General features: G+C 42.4%; 1 protein-coding gene across 3 annotated transcripts in view; it reads right to left on the bottom strand.

The window, feature by feature from the left end:
- anapc2 (anaphase promoting complex subunit 2) overlaps nucleotides 1–16,173 on the bottom strand; it is a 109,847-nt gene that overhangs the window by 63,163 nt on the left and 30,511 nt on the right. For all 3 annotated transcript variants that reach the window (XM_060841265.1, XM_060841264.1, XM_060841266.1), the window contains exons 6-8: nucleotides 14,604–14,721; nucleotides 7,599–7,780; nucleotides 4,654–4,795 (exon numbers count right to left, since the gene is read on the bottom strand). In XM_060841265.1, the coding sequence (XP_060697248.1) occupies nucleotides 4,654–4,795; nucleotides 7,599–7,780; nucleotides 14,604–14,721 (442 nt within the window). The remainder of the gene's footprint in view (nucleotides 1–4,653; nucleotides 4,796–7,598; nucleotides 7,781–14,603; nucleotides 14,722–16,173) is intronic.

Here is a 16,173-nt window from a genome sequence, read left to right as displayed (position 1 = left end):
CTTCATAAGGGTTGTGGGAGCCACAAAAGCCTTCCCTCTTTACGGATTAAATAACCTGTTGGCTTGAGTGAAGCTGGTTGATGACGATGGAAGGAGAATTCATATAAGATGTGAGCCATCAATCATCCTGTAAATCCTTCTACTATTTCACATGTCTCTAAGAATAAGCAATGTGAAGGGAGAAAAACAAATCTTTAACAATCACTTTTTAAAAGTTTGGCATAAAAACGGCTGAGCCAAAATTCAACTTATCCACAAAATTCCTACAGTGTGGAAGCAGTCCATTTAGGCCATTGAATCCACACCACCCCGCTGAAGAGCAACCCACCCAGACCAATCCCCCACCCTATCTCTGTAACCCTGCATTTCCTATGGTTAATCCACCTCGCCTGCACATCCCTGCACACTATAAACAATTTAGCACCATCAGTCCATCTACCCTGCACAGCTTCTCACTGTGGAAGGGAACCGGTGCACTCAAAGGAAATCCACGCAGACATGGGGAGAATGTGCAAACTCCACTAGACTCAGTATTAAAACACACTAAATTCTCATCTTCAAGAGAAAACATACTCTTGGAACATGCCAACAGCAAGTTCAATAGGAAGAGAAGGCCATTTTGTGCAAGCTCGAAGCATCTCATTTTTCACTTGAGGACCCTGCAGGCTCTAGGATTCAACATGGAGTTCAATAACTTGAGAGGCTGATTCTGGCAATGGTTTTATCCACCTGACACCCTGGTCCTGTGATGACATGGGTCACTAAAGCCAACCTAATCTCAGCTCTCGATATCACTTATACAGTCATACAGCATAGAAACAAACATTTTGGTCTAACTACAGAATGCCAACCATGTTTCCAACTAAACTAGTCCCACCTGTCTGGACTTGGCCCACATCTCTTCAAACCTTTTATTCATGTACTTATCCAAATGGCTTTTAAATGTTTTAACTGTACCTGCATTCACCACTTCCTCTGGCAGTTCATTCCACATACAAGCCACTGTGTAAAAAGGTTGCCCCTCATGTCTTTTACTAAAACTTTCTCCTCCCACATTGTCGCTGAAAATGTGTTGCTGGTTAAAGCACACCAGGTCAGGCAGCATCCAAGGAACAGGATTTCCTGTTCCTTGGATGCTGCCTGACCTGCTGTGCTTTAACCAGCAACACATTTTCAGCTCTGATCTCCAGCATCTGTAGACCTCACTTTTTACTTAAAAAGTATGCCCCCTAGTTTTGAACTTTACCTACCCCTGGGAAAAGACGCTTGCTATATTCACCTAACTTATGCACCTCATGATTTTATAAACCTTTATAAGATCACCCTTCAACCTCCTATGCTCCAGTGAAAAATGTCCAACCCTATTTTATAGCTCAAACCTATCATTCCCAGCAACATCCTCATAAATCTTTGATGAACCCTTCCAGTTTAATAATATCCTTCATATAAAAGGGCAATCAGAACTGTACACTACGCCAGAAGAGGCCTCACCAACGTCCTGTACAACCTCAACATGCATCCTAACTCCTACATCTTTTAAGCAGCACGGTGGCTCAGTGGTTAGCACTGCTGCCTCACAGTGCCAGGGAACCAGGTTCAATTCCAGCCTCGGGCAACTGTCTGTGTGGAGTTTGCACACTTTCCCCGTGTCTGCGTGGGTTTCCTCCAGGTGCTCCAGTTTCCTCACACAATCCAAAGATGTGCAGGTTAGGTAAATTGGCCATGCTAAATTGCCCATAGTGTTTAGGGATGTGTAGGTTAGGTGCATTAGTCTGGGTAGAGTAATAGAGTAGAGATATGGGTCTGGACGGGTTATTCTTTGGAGGGTCAGTGTGGACTTCGTGGGCTGAAGTACTTGTTTCCACACCGTAGGGATTCTATGATATTCAAAAGGTCTGAGCAATGAAGGCAAACATGCTAAACAAACCTGTTTAAAGACCCTGTCTACCTGTGATGCAAATTTCAAAGAATTATGTACCTGAACCCTCTCTGTTCTACAATACTACCCGGGGCCCTACCACCAACAGTATAAGTCCTGCCCTTGTTTGTTTTACCAAACTAAATTCCCCACCTTCCACTCCTCAGCCCATTGACCCAATTGTACTATGAGATAACCTTCTTTACTATTCACTATATCACCAACCTCTGTGTCATCTGCAAACTTACTAACCATGCCGCCTCATCCAAATCGTTTAAATAAATGACAGAAGTGGCCAAGTACCAGTCCCTGTGGAACACTGCTGGTCACATGCCAGAAAACAACCCTCCACCACCATCACCCTCTGCCTCCTACTGTCAAGCCAAATTTGTATCCAGTTTGCAAGTTACATAGAACATAGAAAAATACAGCGCAGTACAGGCCCTTCGGCCCTCGATGTTGCGCCGACCAAAGCCTACCTAACCTACACTAGCCCAATAACCTCCATATGCTTATCCAATGCCCGCTTAAATGACCATAAAGAGGGAGAGTCCACCACTGCTACTGGCAGGGCATTCCATGAACTCACAACCCGCTGAGTAAAGAATCTACCCCAACATCTGTCCTATACCTACCACCCCTTAATTTAAAGCTGTGTCCCCTAGTAACAGCTGACTCCATTAGCGGAAAAAGGTTCTCACTGTCAACCCTATCTAAACCCCTAATCATCTTGTACGCCTCTATCAAATCTCCCCTAAACCTTCTTTTCTCCAATGAGAACAGCCCCAAGTGCCTCAGCCTTTCCTCATACGATCTTCCTACCATGCCAGGCAACATCCTGGTAAACCTCCTCTGCACTCGTTCCAATGCCTCCACGTCCTTCCTATAGTATGGCGACCAAAACTGCACACAATACTCCAGATGAGGCCGCACCACAGTCTTATACAACTGCAACATGACCTCAGGACTCCGGAACTCAATTCCTTTACCAGTAAAGCCCAGTACACCATATGCCTTCTTCACAGCACTATTTATCTGGGTGGCAACTTTTAGAGATCTGTGTACATGAACACCAAGATCCCTCTGCTCATCCACACTACCAAGTAGCCTACCATTAGCCCAGTAATTCATCTTCTTGTTACTCCTACCAAAGTGAATGACTTCACACTTAGCTACATTGAACTCCATTTGCCACCTTTCTGCCCAGCTCTGCAACTTATCTATATCCCGCTGTAACCTGCCACATCCTTCTTCGCTGTCCACAACTCCACCGACTTTTGTCATCCGCAAACTTGCTCACCCAGCTTTCAAGCCCCTCCTCTAGGCCATTTATAAAAATGACAAACAGCAATGGTCCCAAAACAGATCCTTGTGGAACACCGCTAGTAACTGCACTCCAAGATGAACCTATACCATCAACTACTACCCTCTGTCTCCTTCCAGCCAGCCAATTCCTAATCCAAACCTCTAATTCACCCTCAATGCCATACCTCTGTAGTTTTTGCATTAGCCTACCATGGGGTACCTTATCGAAGGCCTTGCTAAAATCCATATACACCACATCTACTGCTTTACCCTCGTCCACTTCCTTGGTCACCTTCTCAAAGAACTCAATGAGGTTTGTGAGGCACGACCTGCCCTTCACAAAACCATGCTGACTATCCTTGATCACGTTATTCCTATCCAGATGTTCATAAATCCTATCCCTTACAATTCTCTCTAAGACTTTGCCCACAACAGAAGTGAGACTCACTGGCCTATAGTTACTAGGACTATCCCTACTCCCCTTCTTGAACAAGGGGACCACATTCGCTATCCTCCAGTCTTCTGGCACTATTCCCGTAGACAACGACGACATAAAAATCAAGGCCAATGGCTCCGCTATCTCCTCCCTAGCTTCCCAGAGGATCCTAGGATAAATGCCATCAGGCCCAGGGGACTTATCTATTTTCATCCTTTCCAGTATTCCCCAGACCTCTTCCCTACACACCTCAAGGCCATCCATTCTAATCACTTGTGACTCAATATTCACATCAGCAACAGTGTCCCGTTCCTGAGTGAATACTGACGAAAAATATTGATTTAGTGTCTCTCCAATCTCCTCCGCCTCCACGCACAACCGATACCTACCCTAGTCATCCTTTTATTCCTGAAGTTCACCCTGAATCCCACGTGAACTAACTTGACTAATTAGTTGACCACGCCGAATCCTGTCAAAGGCTTTACGAAAGCCCATCTATACAATATCTCAGCTTCTCTTCTTTCCAAGCCCACCCTCGTCTGCCTGGCTCTTTCTGTCTCTGGGTTCCATCTCCATATATCCGCTCACTCCTTCCCCCATCGTCCAACCTCATCTTCAGCATAAATACCCATTTCTCCTAGCTGCTATCATTTCTGATGATGGATCACCAGACTTGAAACGTTAACTCTGCTTTCCACCTACAGATGCAGACAGAGCTGCTGCCTTTCACCAACAACTCTGTCCTTTGTTTCAAATCTCCTGGATAGGTGGACTGTGGAATATGTTAAAGATGGGGAAATCTGGAGGCTGTTACTATTTGAAGGTTCATTATGTCATTCTGCTTCCCTCGAATGGGACCTGAGCACACGATTCTCTGAATATTTAGACTCAGCCTTGAGGACAATGAATCTGAAGCCTCTCAGAATCAGGAGCAACCACAGACAGGTCAGTTATGGTTTGTGCTTCCAATCCAACCCTGCAAGCATCTCGGTACCTGCAGGTAACGTAGCTGAAATGATGGAGTATTCGGTCTGCCAGAAGTGTACGATATTCATTGATAAACAATTCTTTGCTGCCGTAAATGCTGACCAGCAAGGTGATGATGTCAGAAGATCTTCGTTTAGAACCAAATTTACCTAAAACAAGTTCGGGAGAAATGAAATTGACATAGCGAGGAGTAACCCCAAACCAGGCTGCAAAATTAAATAAGGCATTCAAAGTACAAAGGGGTCAGTATCACAATGTGGATCTCTACTGCAAGTCTAGCTTTTAGAAATATTTATTCATTCTTGTTTATTTTACAAAAAAAAAGCAACATATTGCAAAGAAATGTTATTTGAAGAGCTGCAAACAGTAAACACTTATTGGTTTCAGAATTTTTTGTGCCCTTCCTTTAGGTTCCTACCAGTGCTTGACCATCAAGCTAAAGTTCAAATCACAGCATGGTAAATTATCACATTAAATTCAACAGGTGATGTGGTGATAAAAGTCACCATTAAACTTAAAATCTACCATAAAATCTTGGTAAACGTTCAGTGGTTCATGACCAATCTGCCTGTTAATTTTGCTTACTTCAATTTGCAGTACTTTATTTTTTGAAGTGGCCACATTGTGGGCAATTTGCAAGTGGCCAGCACAAGACTTCACGATAAACCGCTCATCTGTTCATCCACACTCAAATGTTTCTCAAGTAATTGTACAAAATGTACTGCCATGTTGTAGCACTTTCACAACCTTGAGATGCCCCTAGGGTTTCACAGCTAATTAAGTACTTACCAAAATATAGTCACTGTTGCACGATTGAAAAAGTGGAACTTAACTATTGTTAAAAGGAGATAAGAAGCGAAAGCACTCAGTGCTAGAACACAAGAATCAGAATGATAAAAGAGAACACCAGTTTATGCAGCATGAGGACAGGATGCTGATTGATTGGACCACCACTGGCAAGAAAACACTGCACGACCAATGAACTGTCAACCTTAGTTCCTTATTTAATTTTCCATCAAAAAGATGCAATGTGCATACAAATTCCTTCCGATTTCAAAACAAAACAGGATTCTCTATCAATATTTGCAGCTTATCGAACACACAAATTTAGCACACTGCATATGATACTGATGATCTTAAATTAGTTTTTGTGTAATTCTTAGCATAGTCCAGATAATTTAGAGTCATAGGGATGTACAGCACAGAAACAAACCCTTTGGTCCAACTCATCCATGCTGACCAGATATCCTAAAATATTCTAATCCTATTTGCCAGCACTTGGCCCATGTCTCTCTAAATCCTTCCTATTCGTATACACCTGAGTTTAGTTTCAATGACAAGGTGTAGAACGAAATTGTGTTATCAGAGGATACTCTCTAGTTAGGGCTCTTGCTAATATCTTAATTGCTTACCAAGAAATGTGAGTCTGATTGGTGCCCAGTTGACTTTCGATTATCATAGAAGGAGAAGATGTCCAAGTATCTTAACAACAGGCAAAGCTAATTTTTATTAAATCATCTAGATTCTGCTAAGAATCACACCAATTTTAATTCATCAGTGGGGCTCGCAATATATTAAATTTGTACATTCTTGAAGCTACATATATTAATGCTCAAGATACTGTCTTATGTAGGTAAAAATAATTTGTACCTATATTGAACCTTTTCCACTGAAAAACAAAAAGGGATCGTGTAGAAAGTCAATCTCTGCTGCATCCCCATGGCAACATGCTGACCAATCAGATTTTATCTGCCTGTCTGAGAACACAGATCGACAGTTCACTGCTGTATCTGGATGATCCAATCAAGCAGTATCCCTTTCTCATGCTGTATAAATTAGTGTGCCTTTTTCCAAGTCTGTTCCTTGCATTTTTATGCTGACAAGTAAAGACCAAAAGCCTGACAATTTGACTCCTTATAGTGAGGTTTACATTCTGTACCACAAAGCTATTAAAAATTGAATTGCAAAAATAAAAATATTAGGAGAAAGAATCTGCTAAGTTTAAAAAAAACATTTTCCTTCTCTAAAGTAAATGCCTAATATCATAACATGAAATATATCAACTATATATTATCTATAGTGGTCCATTTATTTACTGAATTCAGTAACATGTGAGCTGCAGTTCATTGAGAACTCTGTACCTGCTACATGGACATTGTCAGCTGATGGTCATATACCTTTAAGAAATTGCAGAAAATTTATGAACACTACCTGCAACACCGTACAACTTTAAGAAAACTTTAAAGGCAATTAATCACAATCAGGAACAAATCCCAGCCTGGTAGGATAAAAGGCAAGAAAATTGAAAGTAATTCCAGAAAATTCTGCGAAGTAATTCTCGTCACTGCTGTGTTCAGCTCTGCAATTTAAAGTAGAGCTGCCTTAGATGGATAATCCTGATTTGCTTTATAAAGCTCCATTTTGTGCATCCAACTGACCAAGTAGTTCCAAGCTTTCTGCTTGTTACGTATCTTAGAGTAAAAAGTGCACATGCAAATTCTTGATTCCTGTCCTGAGGCTGTGGAAAAGAGAAATCAGACAGAGAATCACCGTAGGAGAGAGTGAGGACTGCAGATGCTGGAGATCAGAGTCGAGAGTGTGGTGCTATAAAAGCACAGCAGATCAGGCAGCATCCGAGGAGCAGAAGAATCAACACTTGGGGCACAAGCCCTTCATCTTAGAGACCTGATCATGTTGCCTCTAGGGATCAGCTACTGGGATTTCTATAACTTCAGTTGATAGTACTCTCAGAGTGAGGAACCAAGCCCCACTCTAGGCACAGAGTTCAAATATCCAGGTTATTTGTTGTCAAATATAATCATGTGCCATTATCTCTATGATTTGGGTCAGTTATCCAGCTGTGATTCTTTCAATCCTCCAAAGCCTTATACATCTTTCTCTCAGATTCACTGATAAATATGCTTACTGTTCCTTGGGAGTTATTGGAATTACCTGGATCTGCATCAACAGGGTCAGGAACCCAATCATCTGGATCAGACATATCATCATCGCTATCGTGTCCATGCTCTAGAGTGATTGGATCTGCTTTGGACAGTTCATTTGCCAGATCACTGGATCCTTCTGAATCATCAGTCAAACCTGCTACGATCTGTCTCACAGTATCATCTCTTGTCCTGGTAATTCACAAACAAAAAGAAACAGAAAAACAGTTTTAAAGTTTAAAAATGAATTGCTGAGAGAGATTTCATGTTGCACACATCAGGACAAACGCAAAATTTCAAACAGCGACAACAATTACACGGGTTAGCAGGTCGACTCTGAACAGCTTACACAATGAGTGGGTGCAGTTAGTTGGGAAATCTTCTAAAGTGTACTCAATGGCTGTGTATCTCGAGTCTACATTCACCAGTCAAAATCACACAGATTCAGGCTCTAGAAGATTGGATTTGTCACCAAACTTGAGAATAAGGCCTGAGCCATTGCAAACTACACTTGCATACAGGACTTAACAACAATAACCTGCAGGATAATGACTGTCCCAATCAAGTCACTGGTCACTGTGTATCACATAAGCTAGCACATTGGCCAAAGGAGAGAGAACAAGGGGGAAGGATAATCCATTCAGTATAACTGTTCATTAAACTCAACAACTTATTCCCACTTCCTCCGTATACCTGTTGATTCCTGTAGCCCCAAGAACTCTATCTAGCTCCTTGAAAGCAGTGAATCTTTTGGCTTCAACCACTTTCTGTGGCTGAGAATTCCACAGGCTCACTATTCTCTGGGTGAAGAAACATTTCAATTCAGTCCTAAAATGGACCACCATGTATCCTTAGACTGTGACCCCTGGCTCGGAACTCCCCAGTCATCAGAAACACCCTTCCTGCATTAACTCTGTCTAGTCCTCAAATAACCCAGTCTCTCTTCATATACAGGGCATCAATACTATACCAAGGTTCTGTACAACTGCAACAAGGCATCCACGTATTTTAACTGAAACAAAAATGCTGGAGATCACAGCAGATCAGGCAACATCTATGGAGAGAAAGCGAGCTAACATTTCGAGTTTGGATGGCTCTTCATCAGAGCTGACATGAAGTGGGAGGGTTTCTAGATTAGAGTGGTGCGGGAAAAGCACAGCATTTCAGGCAGCATCCGAAATGTTGACTTTCCTGCTCCTTGGATGCTGCCTGAACTTCTGTGCTTTTCCAGCACCACTCTAATCTAGATTCTGGTTTCCAGCATCTGTAGTCATTGTTTTTACCATGAAGTGGATTGGAGGGCTCGGGAGGAAAGGATGCTGATAGTTCAGATTAAGTGATTGGAATTTGAGAATGGCAGAATGTGTGTGTGTGTGTGCGCGCGCGCGCGGGGGATGGGGGGGGAGAGAGAACATGGGAATGAATGGGTTTAGAATTTGAAGGTGTTGAACTAAATAGTGAGCCCAGAAGGTTGTAAAGTGCCGAGAGTCATAGAGTTGTACAGCATGGAAATAGACCCTTCAGTCCAATTCATCCATGCCAACCAGATATCCTAAATAAATCTAGCCCCATTTGCCAGTATTTGGCCCATATCCTTCTAAACTCTTCGTACTCATATACCCATCCAGATGCCTTCCAAATGCCCTAATTGTACCAGCCTCCATTACTTCCTCTGGCAGTTTGCTCCATACAGGCACCACCCTCTGAATGAAAATGTTGCCCCTTGGGTCCCTTTTAAATCTTTCTCCTCGCCTTAAACCCATGCTGTCTAGTTTTGGATTCCCCTACCCTGGAGGAAAGACTTTGTCTATTTATGCTACCCTTGCCCCTCACGATTTTATACACCGCTATAAGGTAGAGCCTCCAATGCTCCAGGGAAAACAGCCCCAGCCTATTTAGCCTCTCTCTATAGATCCAACCTTGACAACATCCTTATAAATCTTTTCTGAACCCTTTCAAGTTTCACAACATCCTTCCAAAGCAGGGAGACCTGAATTGCATGCAGTATTCCAAAAGAAAACTAAACAATGTTCTGTAGTCACAACATGACCTCCCAATTCTTATTCTCAAGGCACTGACCAATAAAGGCAAGCACCAAACACCTTCTTCACTATCTTGTTCCAACTGGGATTCCACTTTCAAGGAACTACTGAACCTCCACTCCGAGGTCTCTTTGTTCAAAAACACTCCCCAGGACCTTATTATGAAGTGTATAATTACTGCCCTGATTTGCCTTTCCAAAACGCAGCACCTCACATTTACAGAAATTAAACTACATCTGCCATTCCTCAGCCCTTTGGCCCATCTGATCAAGATCCCATTGTACTCTGAGTAGCTTTCTTCGTTGTCCACAACATCTTCAACTTTTGTATCATTGAAAACTTATTAACCATACCTCCTACGTTCACACGCAAATGATGAAAAACAGAAGGCCAACACCGATCCTTGTGGCACACCACTGGTAACAGGCCTCTAGTCTGAAAAGCAACCCCCCACCACCAGCCTGTCTTCTACCTTCGAGCCAGTTCTGTAACCAAATAGCTAGTTCTCCCTGAATTCCATGTCATAGAGATGTACAGCATGGAAACAGACCCTTCGGTCCAACTTGTCCATGCCGACCAGATATCCCAACCCAATCTAGTCCTACCTGCCAGCACCTGGCCCATATCCCTCCAAACCCTTCCTATTCATATACCCATCCAAATGCCTCTTAAATGTTGCAATTGTACCAGCCTCCACCACATCCTCTGGCAGCTCATTCCATACACGTACCACCCTCTGCATGAAAAAGCTGCCCCTTAGGTCTCTTTTATATCTTTCCCTCTCACCCTAAACCTCTAGTTCTGGACTTCCTGACCCCAGGGAAAAGACTTTGTCTATTTATCCTATCCATGCCCCTCATAATTTTGTGAACCTCTATAAGGTCACCCCTCAGCCTCCAACGCTCCAGGGAAAACAGCTCCAGCCTGTTCAGCCTCTCCCTATAGCTCAAATTCTCCAACTCTGGCAACATCCTTGTAAATCTTTTCTGAACCCTTTCAAGTTTCACAACATATTTCTGATAGGAAGGAGACCAGAATTGCACGCAATATTCCAACAGTGGCCTAACCAATGTCCTGTACATCCGCAACATGACCTCCCAACTCCTGTACTCAATACTCTGAACAATAAAGGAAAGCATACCAAACGCCTTCTTCACTATCCTATCTACCTGCGACTCCACTTTCAAGGAGCTATGAACCTGCACGCCAAGGTCTCTTTGTTCAGCAACACTCCCTAGAACCTTACCATTAAGTGTATAAGTCCTGCTAAGATTTGCTTTCCCAAAATGCAGCACCTCGCATTTATCGGAATTAAACTCCTGATCTAACCAGTCTATCATGAAGAGCCTGTGGATCATGTCCACTGCTCCACCCTTATCAATCCTCTTCACTAGTTCTTCAAAAATTTCAATCAAATTAGTAAGACATTATTTCCCATGCAAAAAGCCATGTTGAGTATTGCTAATCTGTCCTTGCCTTTCCAAATACATGTAAACCCTGCCTGTCAGGATTGCCTTCAACAACTTGCCCAGCACTGATGTCAGGCTCACTAGAGTATAGTTCCCTGGCTTTTCCTTACCAACTGGCTTAAATAGTGACACCACGCTAGTAAGCCTCTAGTCTTCCAGTGCCTCACCTGTGGTTATCGATGATATATATATCTTAGCAAGGGGCCCAGCAATCAATCCCCTACCTTCCCACAGATAACTGGGTATACCTGACCAGGTGTCATTCCTGATGAAGGTTTATGCCCAAAACATCTATTCTCCTACTCCTTGGATGCTGCCTGGCGTGCTGGGCTTTTCAAGTACCACACCCTCAACTCTCATCTCCAACATCTGCAGTCCTCACTTTGTCCTACACCTGATCAGATGTGTTTTAAGATGTCCAGCACTTCCCTCGCTTTAATATGAACATTTAATATTTCCCCACATTCTCAAATCTTCCATGTTCTTCTCCACTATAAACATTGATGCACAATACTCGTTTAGTATCTCCCCCATCTCCTGTGGTTCCACATACAGGCTGCCTTGTTGATCTTTAGGGGCCCTATCCTCTCGCTAATTACTCGTTTGCTCTTAATGTATTTGTAAAATTTCTTTGGAGTCTTCTTAACCCTATTTGCCAAAACTCTCATGTCCCCTTTTAGCCCTCCTGATTTCCCTCTTAAGCATATTCCTACTGCCTTTATACTCTTCCAGAGATGAACTTGATCCCTGCTCTATACCTGACACGTGCTTCCTTCTTTTCCTTGACCAAAATCTCAATTTATCTAATCATCCAGCATTCCCTGCACCTACCAGCCTTGCCTAGTCTGAAGTTGAGATGTTGTTCCTCAGTTGCCCCACAGATTTCGCTGAGATTCGCTGATTCCAATCGTTATGGAGGCCAACATACCATTTTCCTTTGTCAACACTTGCTGTACCTGCCTGCTTACTCACAGTAGGCACAAGTTAGGAACACTCCATTTGCCTGGATGAGTGCAGTTCCAACAACACAAGCAGTTCAATACCATAAAGGACAAAGCAGCTCGCTTGTTTGGTGCCACATCCACAAACACCCACTCCCTGCCTGCCAATGCTCAGTCACAATAATGTGTACCATCTACAAGATGCACTGCAGAAATTCACCAAAGCTCCTTAAACAGTGCCTTCCAAACTCATGAGCATTTCCATCTCGAAGGACAAAGGCAGCAGATACATGAGGACACCATGACCTTCAAGCTCACCATATTGACTTGGAAACATATCATTCCTTTTGTGTCAAAATCTTGAAATTTCATCCCATTAGGGCCTAGCTACAGCTTTGAGTGCCTGCCTGCAGCACATCAACTGCAGCAATTTAAAGCAGCCATCAACACTTACACCCCATGAGTGAATAATAATAAAATCCAGCCTAATGAAAGCATGAAATTAAACAGGCATAAACCATGTTTGGAGATCACTCTCAGGGATTACATTTGGGAAAGTGGGGAAAAAAAATCACAGCACCAAGCTTCTTTTAAGAGGAATGTTTAGCATTGCTGATCTAAAAGCATCTTTGGAGGTGATCTATCAGATTGCACAGACCAAGAAGGCTCATTATTGAAACTTTGACTGCAGCAAGTAAAATCAAAATGATTGAAATAAATTCTTGAGGAGGCAGAAATGTGCAGCATTACCTCTCTCAAACAAACATCATCATGAAGCAGGAAGTTGTGGAAACTATAGCCGATGGATGTGATGCACACAGAGTCATACAGCACAGAAACAGACCCTACAGTCCAACCAGTCCATGTCAAACATAATTCTAAGCTAAACTAGTTCCATCTGCATGCTCCTGACCCACATCCCTCCAAACATTTCTTATTTATGTACTTACCTAAATGTCTTCTAAACTTAGTAACTGTGCCTGCATTCACCACTTCCTTAGGAAATTCATTCCACACACTAACCACTGTTTTAAAAAAAAAATTGCCCCTCATGACTTTAAGTTTCTCTCCTCTCACCTTAAAAATATGCCCTCAGCCTTGAATTCACCCATCCTAGCAAAAAAGACCTCTCCCATCAACCCTATCCATTCTCTTCATGTTCTTCTAAACTCTGTAAGGTCATCTCTCTATTCCCATGCACCAGTGAAAGATGGCCCAGCCTATTCCTAGCAACATCCTAGTAAATCTTTTCTGAACCTTCTCTAGCTTAATAATATTTCCCTATAATAGGGCAACCATAACTGGACACGGTACTCAAGAGGAGGCCTCACCAATGTCCTGCAGAACCTCAACATGACATTCCAACTCTTATACTCAAAGATCTGAGCAATGAAGTTGGTTTTTCTATGATATATGTAGAAAACTGTTTTGAAGACATTTTGTTTTGTCTTGTGCTCTTGAACAAGCAAATGTGCATGGAATTTTCAATATTTAATAGAACTATTCTGGAGAAAAACAAACTCCTTGGGATTGCCTGGTTGGATTGAGCATGATGGCACTGCAGCTATAAACTGATACATGACATACTGTTTAAATCTCACTTTTCGATTTACAGGAAACAGCTGGCATGAAAGGACTGAGCACCTCGGTGACATATTACACCAAGTCACATCAATTGCAAACTACACTGAACCTTCACCCACTCCATGTGCAGCTAATTGCAAAACAACCTACAGATACGGGATATAATCATGATGTATTGTGTTTACACACAGCGATCCACTGGTTGTCATTAGGAAGAGTACTGCAAAGGTGCTTGAAATGGAGGGATCAATTGCTTATACTTAAAATCAACTTTGAAAAGGAATTCAATACTGCCTCTGCGATTAGAATATGAAGCGTCTCTTCGCTTATTTTGTGAACATAGCTGAAACCAAATGAACTGAAAGCAAGAATGCAATGAAAGAACACAAACTTATGCAACTGAGTGATCTGCTCACAGCACTTGAGAAGAAAACTGCATTCTGGAAGAGTAACATGATGAGATTGAACTTTGATTCTTTTCCTCTACATCCAAATTTCTCTCTGAAATAACATCGAACAATACCCTATTCTTGCGATGACCAACTATTTCAGTCACCTAGAGATGCACTTCATATCCTTTATCCCAATTTGAATGTGGCAACATTTGCTCTTTCAATGTCAGCCTGAACAGCTGGATTGGCCCGCACCTGAAAATGAGCAGCTGAATGAAATTTCATGTTATCAAACTTTGGACAAAATATTTTCCAGAGATTCTCCAACATTTTCCAGAGATTCTCTGGTTTGGCATGAAGAGCGACTATCCAGATGTCACAACTTCATTAGTATGCAGCTTTGTTCAATTCTGACACGGATTTACCTGTTTGACTTAATTTTGGCATTTCAATAAAAATAATTACTGACTCCGTCAGAAGGCACCCTCAACAACCACACCTCCCGTCCAGCTACCCCCAACAAGTTCATCCTGTGAATGGGATCACTACACCCACTGAAATATTGTATTGAAAATACAACACTGCACCTGAGATACTTGCGGACTGGTTCACACACCACTTCCAAAATAACCATCGATGGGTCCAACTCACGAAGGGCCTTGATTGCAGATATGTACAAAGTTATCACATCAGCAGTGTTCACTCCTAAACAAGGAAACATTAACTCCATTAACTATTAGATAAATGTTTTGAAGAATACCTTGTGTATATTTGACCAATGAGCACCAAGAGATTAAGTTGAATCTGTGGTAGAAATTTGACATCTAGTGTCTAGAGTTGTGTTGCTTCACATACAGTCACTTCCTCATGCTCTGGGATGTATAATTTCTCTGTAGGGGCAACACATTAACTTGGTGTCCAAGTAAATATAGGCATTCCCATGTGTGTGATTAAAGCAAGTACAGCAGTCATTTTCAGGCTCCAGTTCCTTTTGTCTCTCTTGGGTCAGTTAATCTAAATACAACCACAGTTTGGATTGGAAGAAGAAAAAACTTTGTAAAGGTTGCTTTCCCGGCCCACATGTGGCGATGCTTGCTGAAATGTATGCGAGTGTGTGTGTCTGGAGTTTACAAGAAGGTAGGAATGAAGTCAGCCATTACAGTCACCATCACACCCCACCCACACAAGTTGCAGCAGAGCAGAAAACTGGAAGAAATAAATAATTCAACCACCTAAAACAATAACATTGCTCAAAATTGTGGCACAGGTAACATCAGTTAGCCCATATTCCACCTTAGCAATATATCGAATTTTACATAATATACTTCAAACTACAAAGAAGGTTAGCGTTTGCTTCACACCTGTATTCTTTCACATTGTTCAAACCTTAGATGTAATGACCTTTTGCAATGGTATTTCAGCATACACTGCCTCTCCAAAAACTAACCTCATGTTAATGTGGCACATAGAGTGTTAACATAAGAGTGTATAACAGTGTAAACGTGCAAGTTAAACCACACAACTTCTAACTAACAGGCAGTCTGCAGATCACCATGTGGCTTGCTCAGAAGTTTCCCCATGGCCTGCCAAGCCGTTGTTCAAAATACAAGTGGAACTAAGAGAATGTGAATAGGTCTGAATTCTTTAATCAGACATCTCTCCCGCTTTTTTCCCTTCTGATAGTTTCAAAGCTGGGTGTGGGTAGGTAAGAGGTAGCCAGATGCTTTCTGCAGGGTGGGGAGTGGGGGTTGATAGTTAGGCAGCTCATGTGCCCCCAGGTTAGAAGATGGTGCTTGGATGAGCAAGGGGAAGACTGAAATCTACTTTCTGCTGCAGCGTGGATTTTCGAGGAAAACATGTAAAATAGGAAGGGAGCCTTAGCCCATCACCTTCCCGTCCACCTCTGAACTCATCCTCCCAATAAGTGGGCTGACGCCAACATTGGTAGGCCACTCACCATAAGTAAACGATTAATTAAAGGTCTGCCGGTGAGTTAAAAGCTTAATTAACATTACATTGCCCATGCTAAGATTAGGCTTGTAATGGGTAGGCAGGCAGGAATGGACAGAGTGATTGTGTAAAGTTTTTAATGGCGTGAGAAAGGAGGGGGTACAATCTTTGGAGAGTACCCTGCGTGTAGAAGGGTCAGCACCACAG

The sequence above is a fragment of the Hemiscyllium ocellatum genome, chromosome 21, assembly GCF_020745735.1.
Source record: "Hemiscyllium ocellatum isolate sHemOce1 chromosome 21, sHemOce1.pat.X.cur, whole genome shotgun sequence".
In the NCBI taxonomy this organism is placed as follows: domain Eukaryota; kingdom Metazoa; phylum Chordata; class Chondrichthyes; order Orectolobiformes; family Hemiscylliidae; genus Hemiscyllium; species Hemiscyllium ocellatum.
The sequence above is the reverse complement of the archived record's forward strand: the minus strand, read 5'-3'. Positions and strand labels throughout refer to the sequence as shown.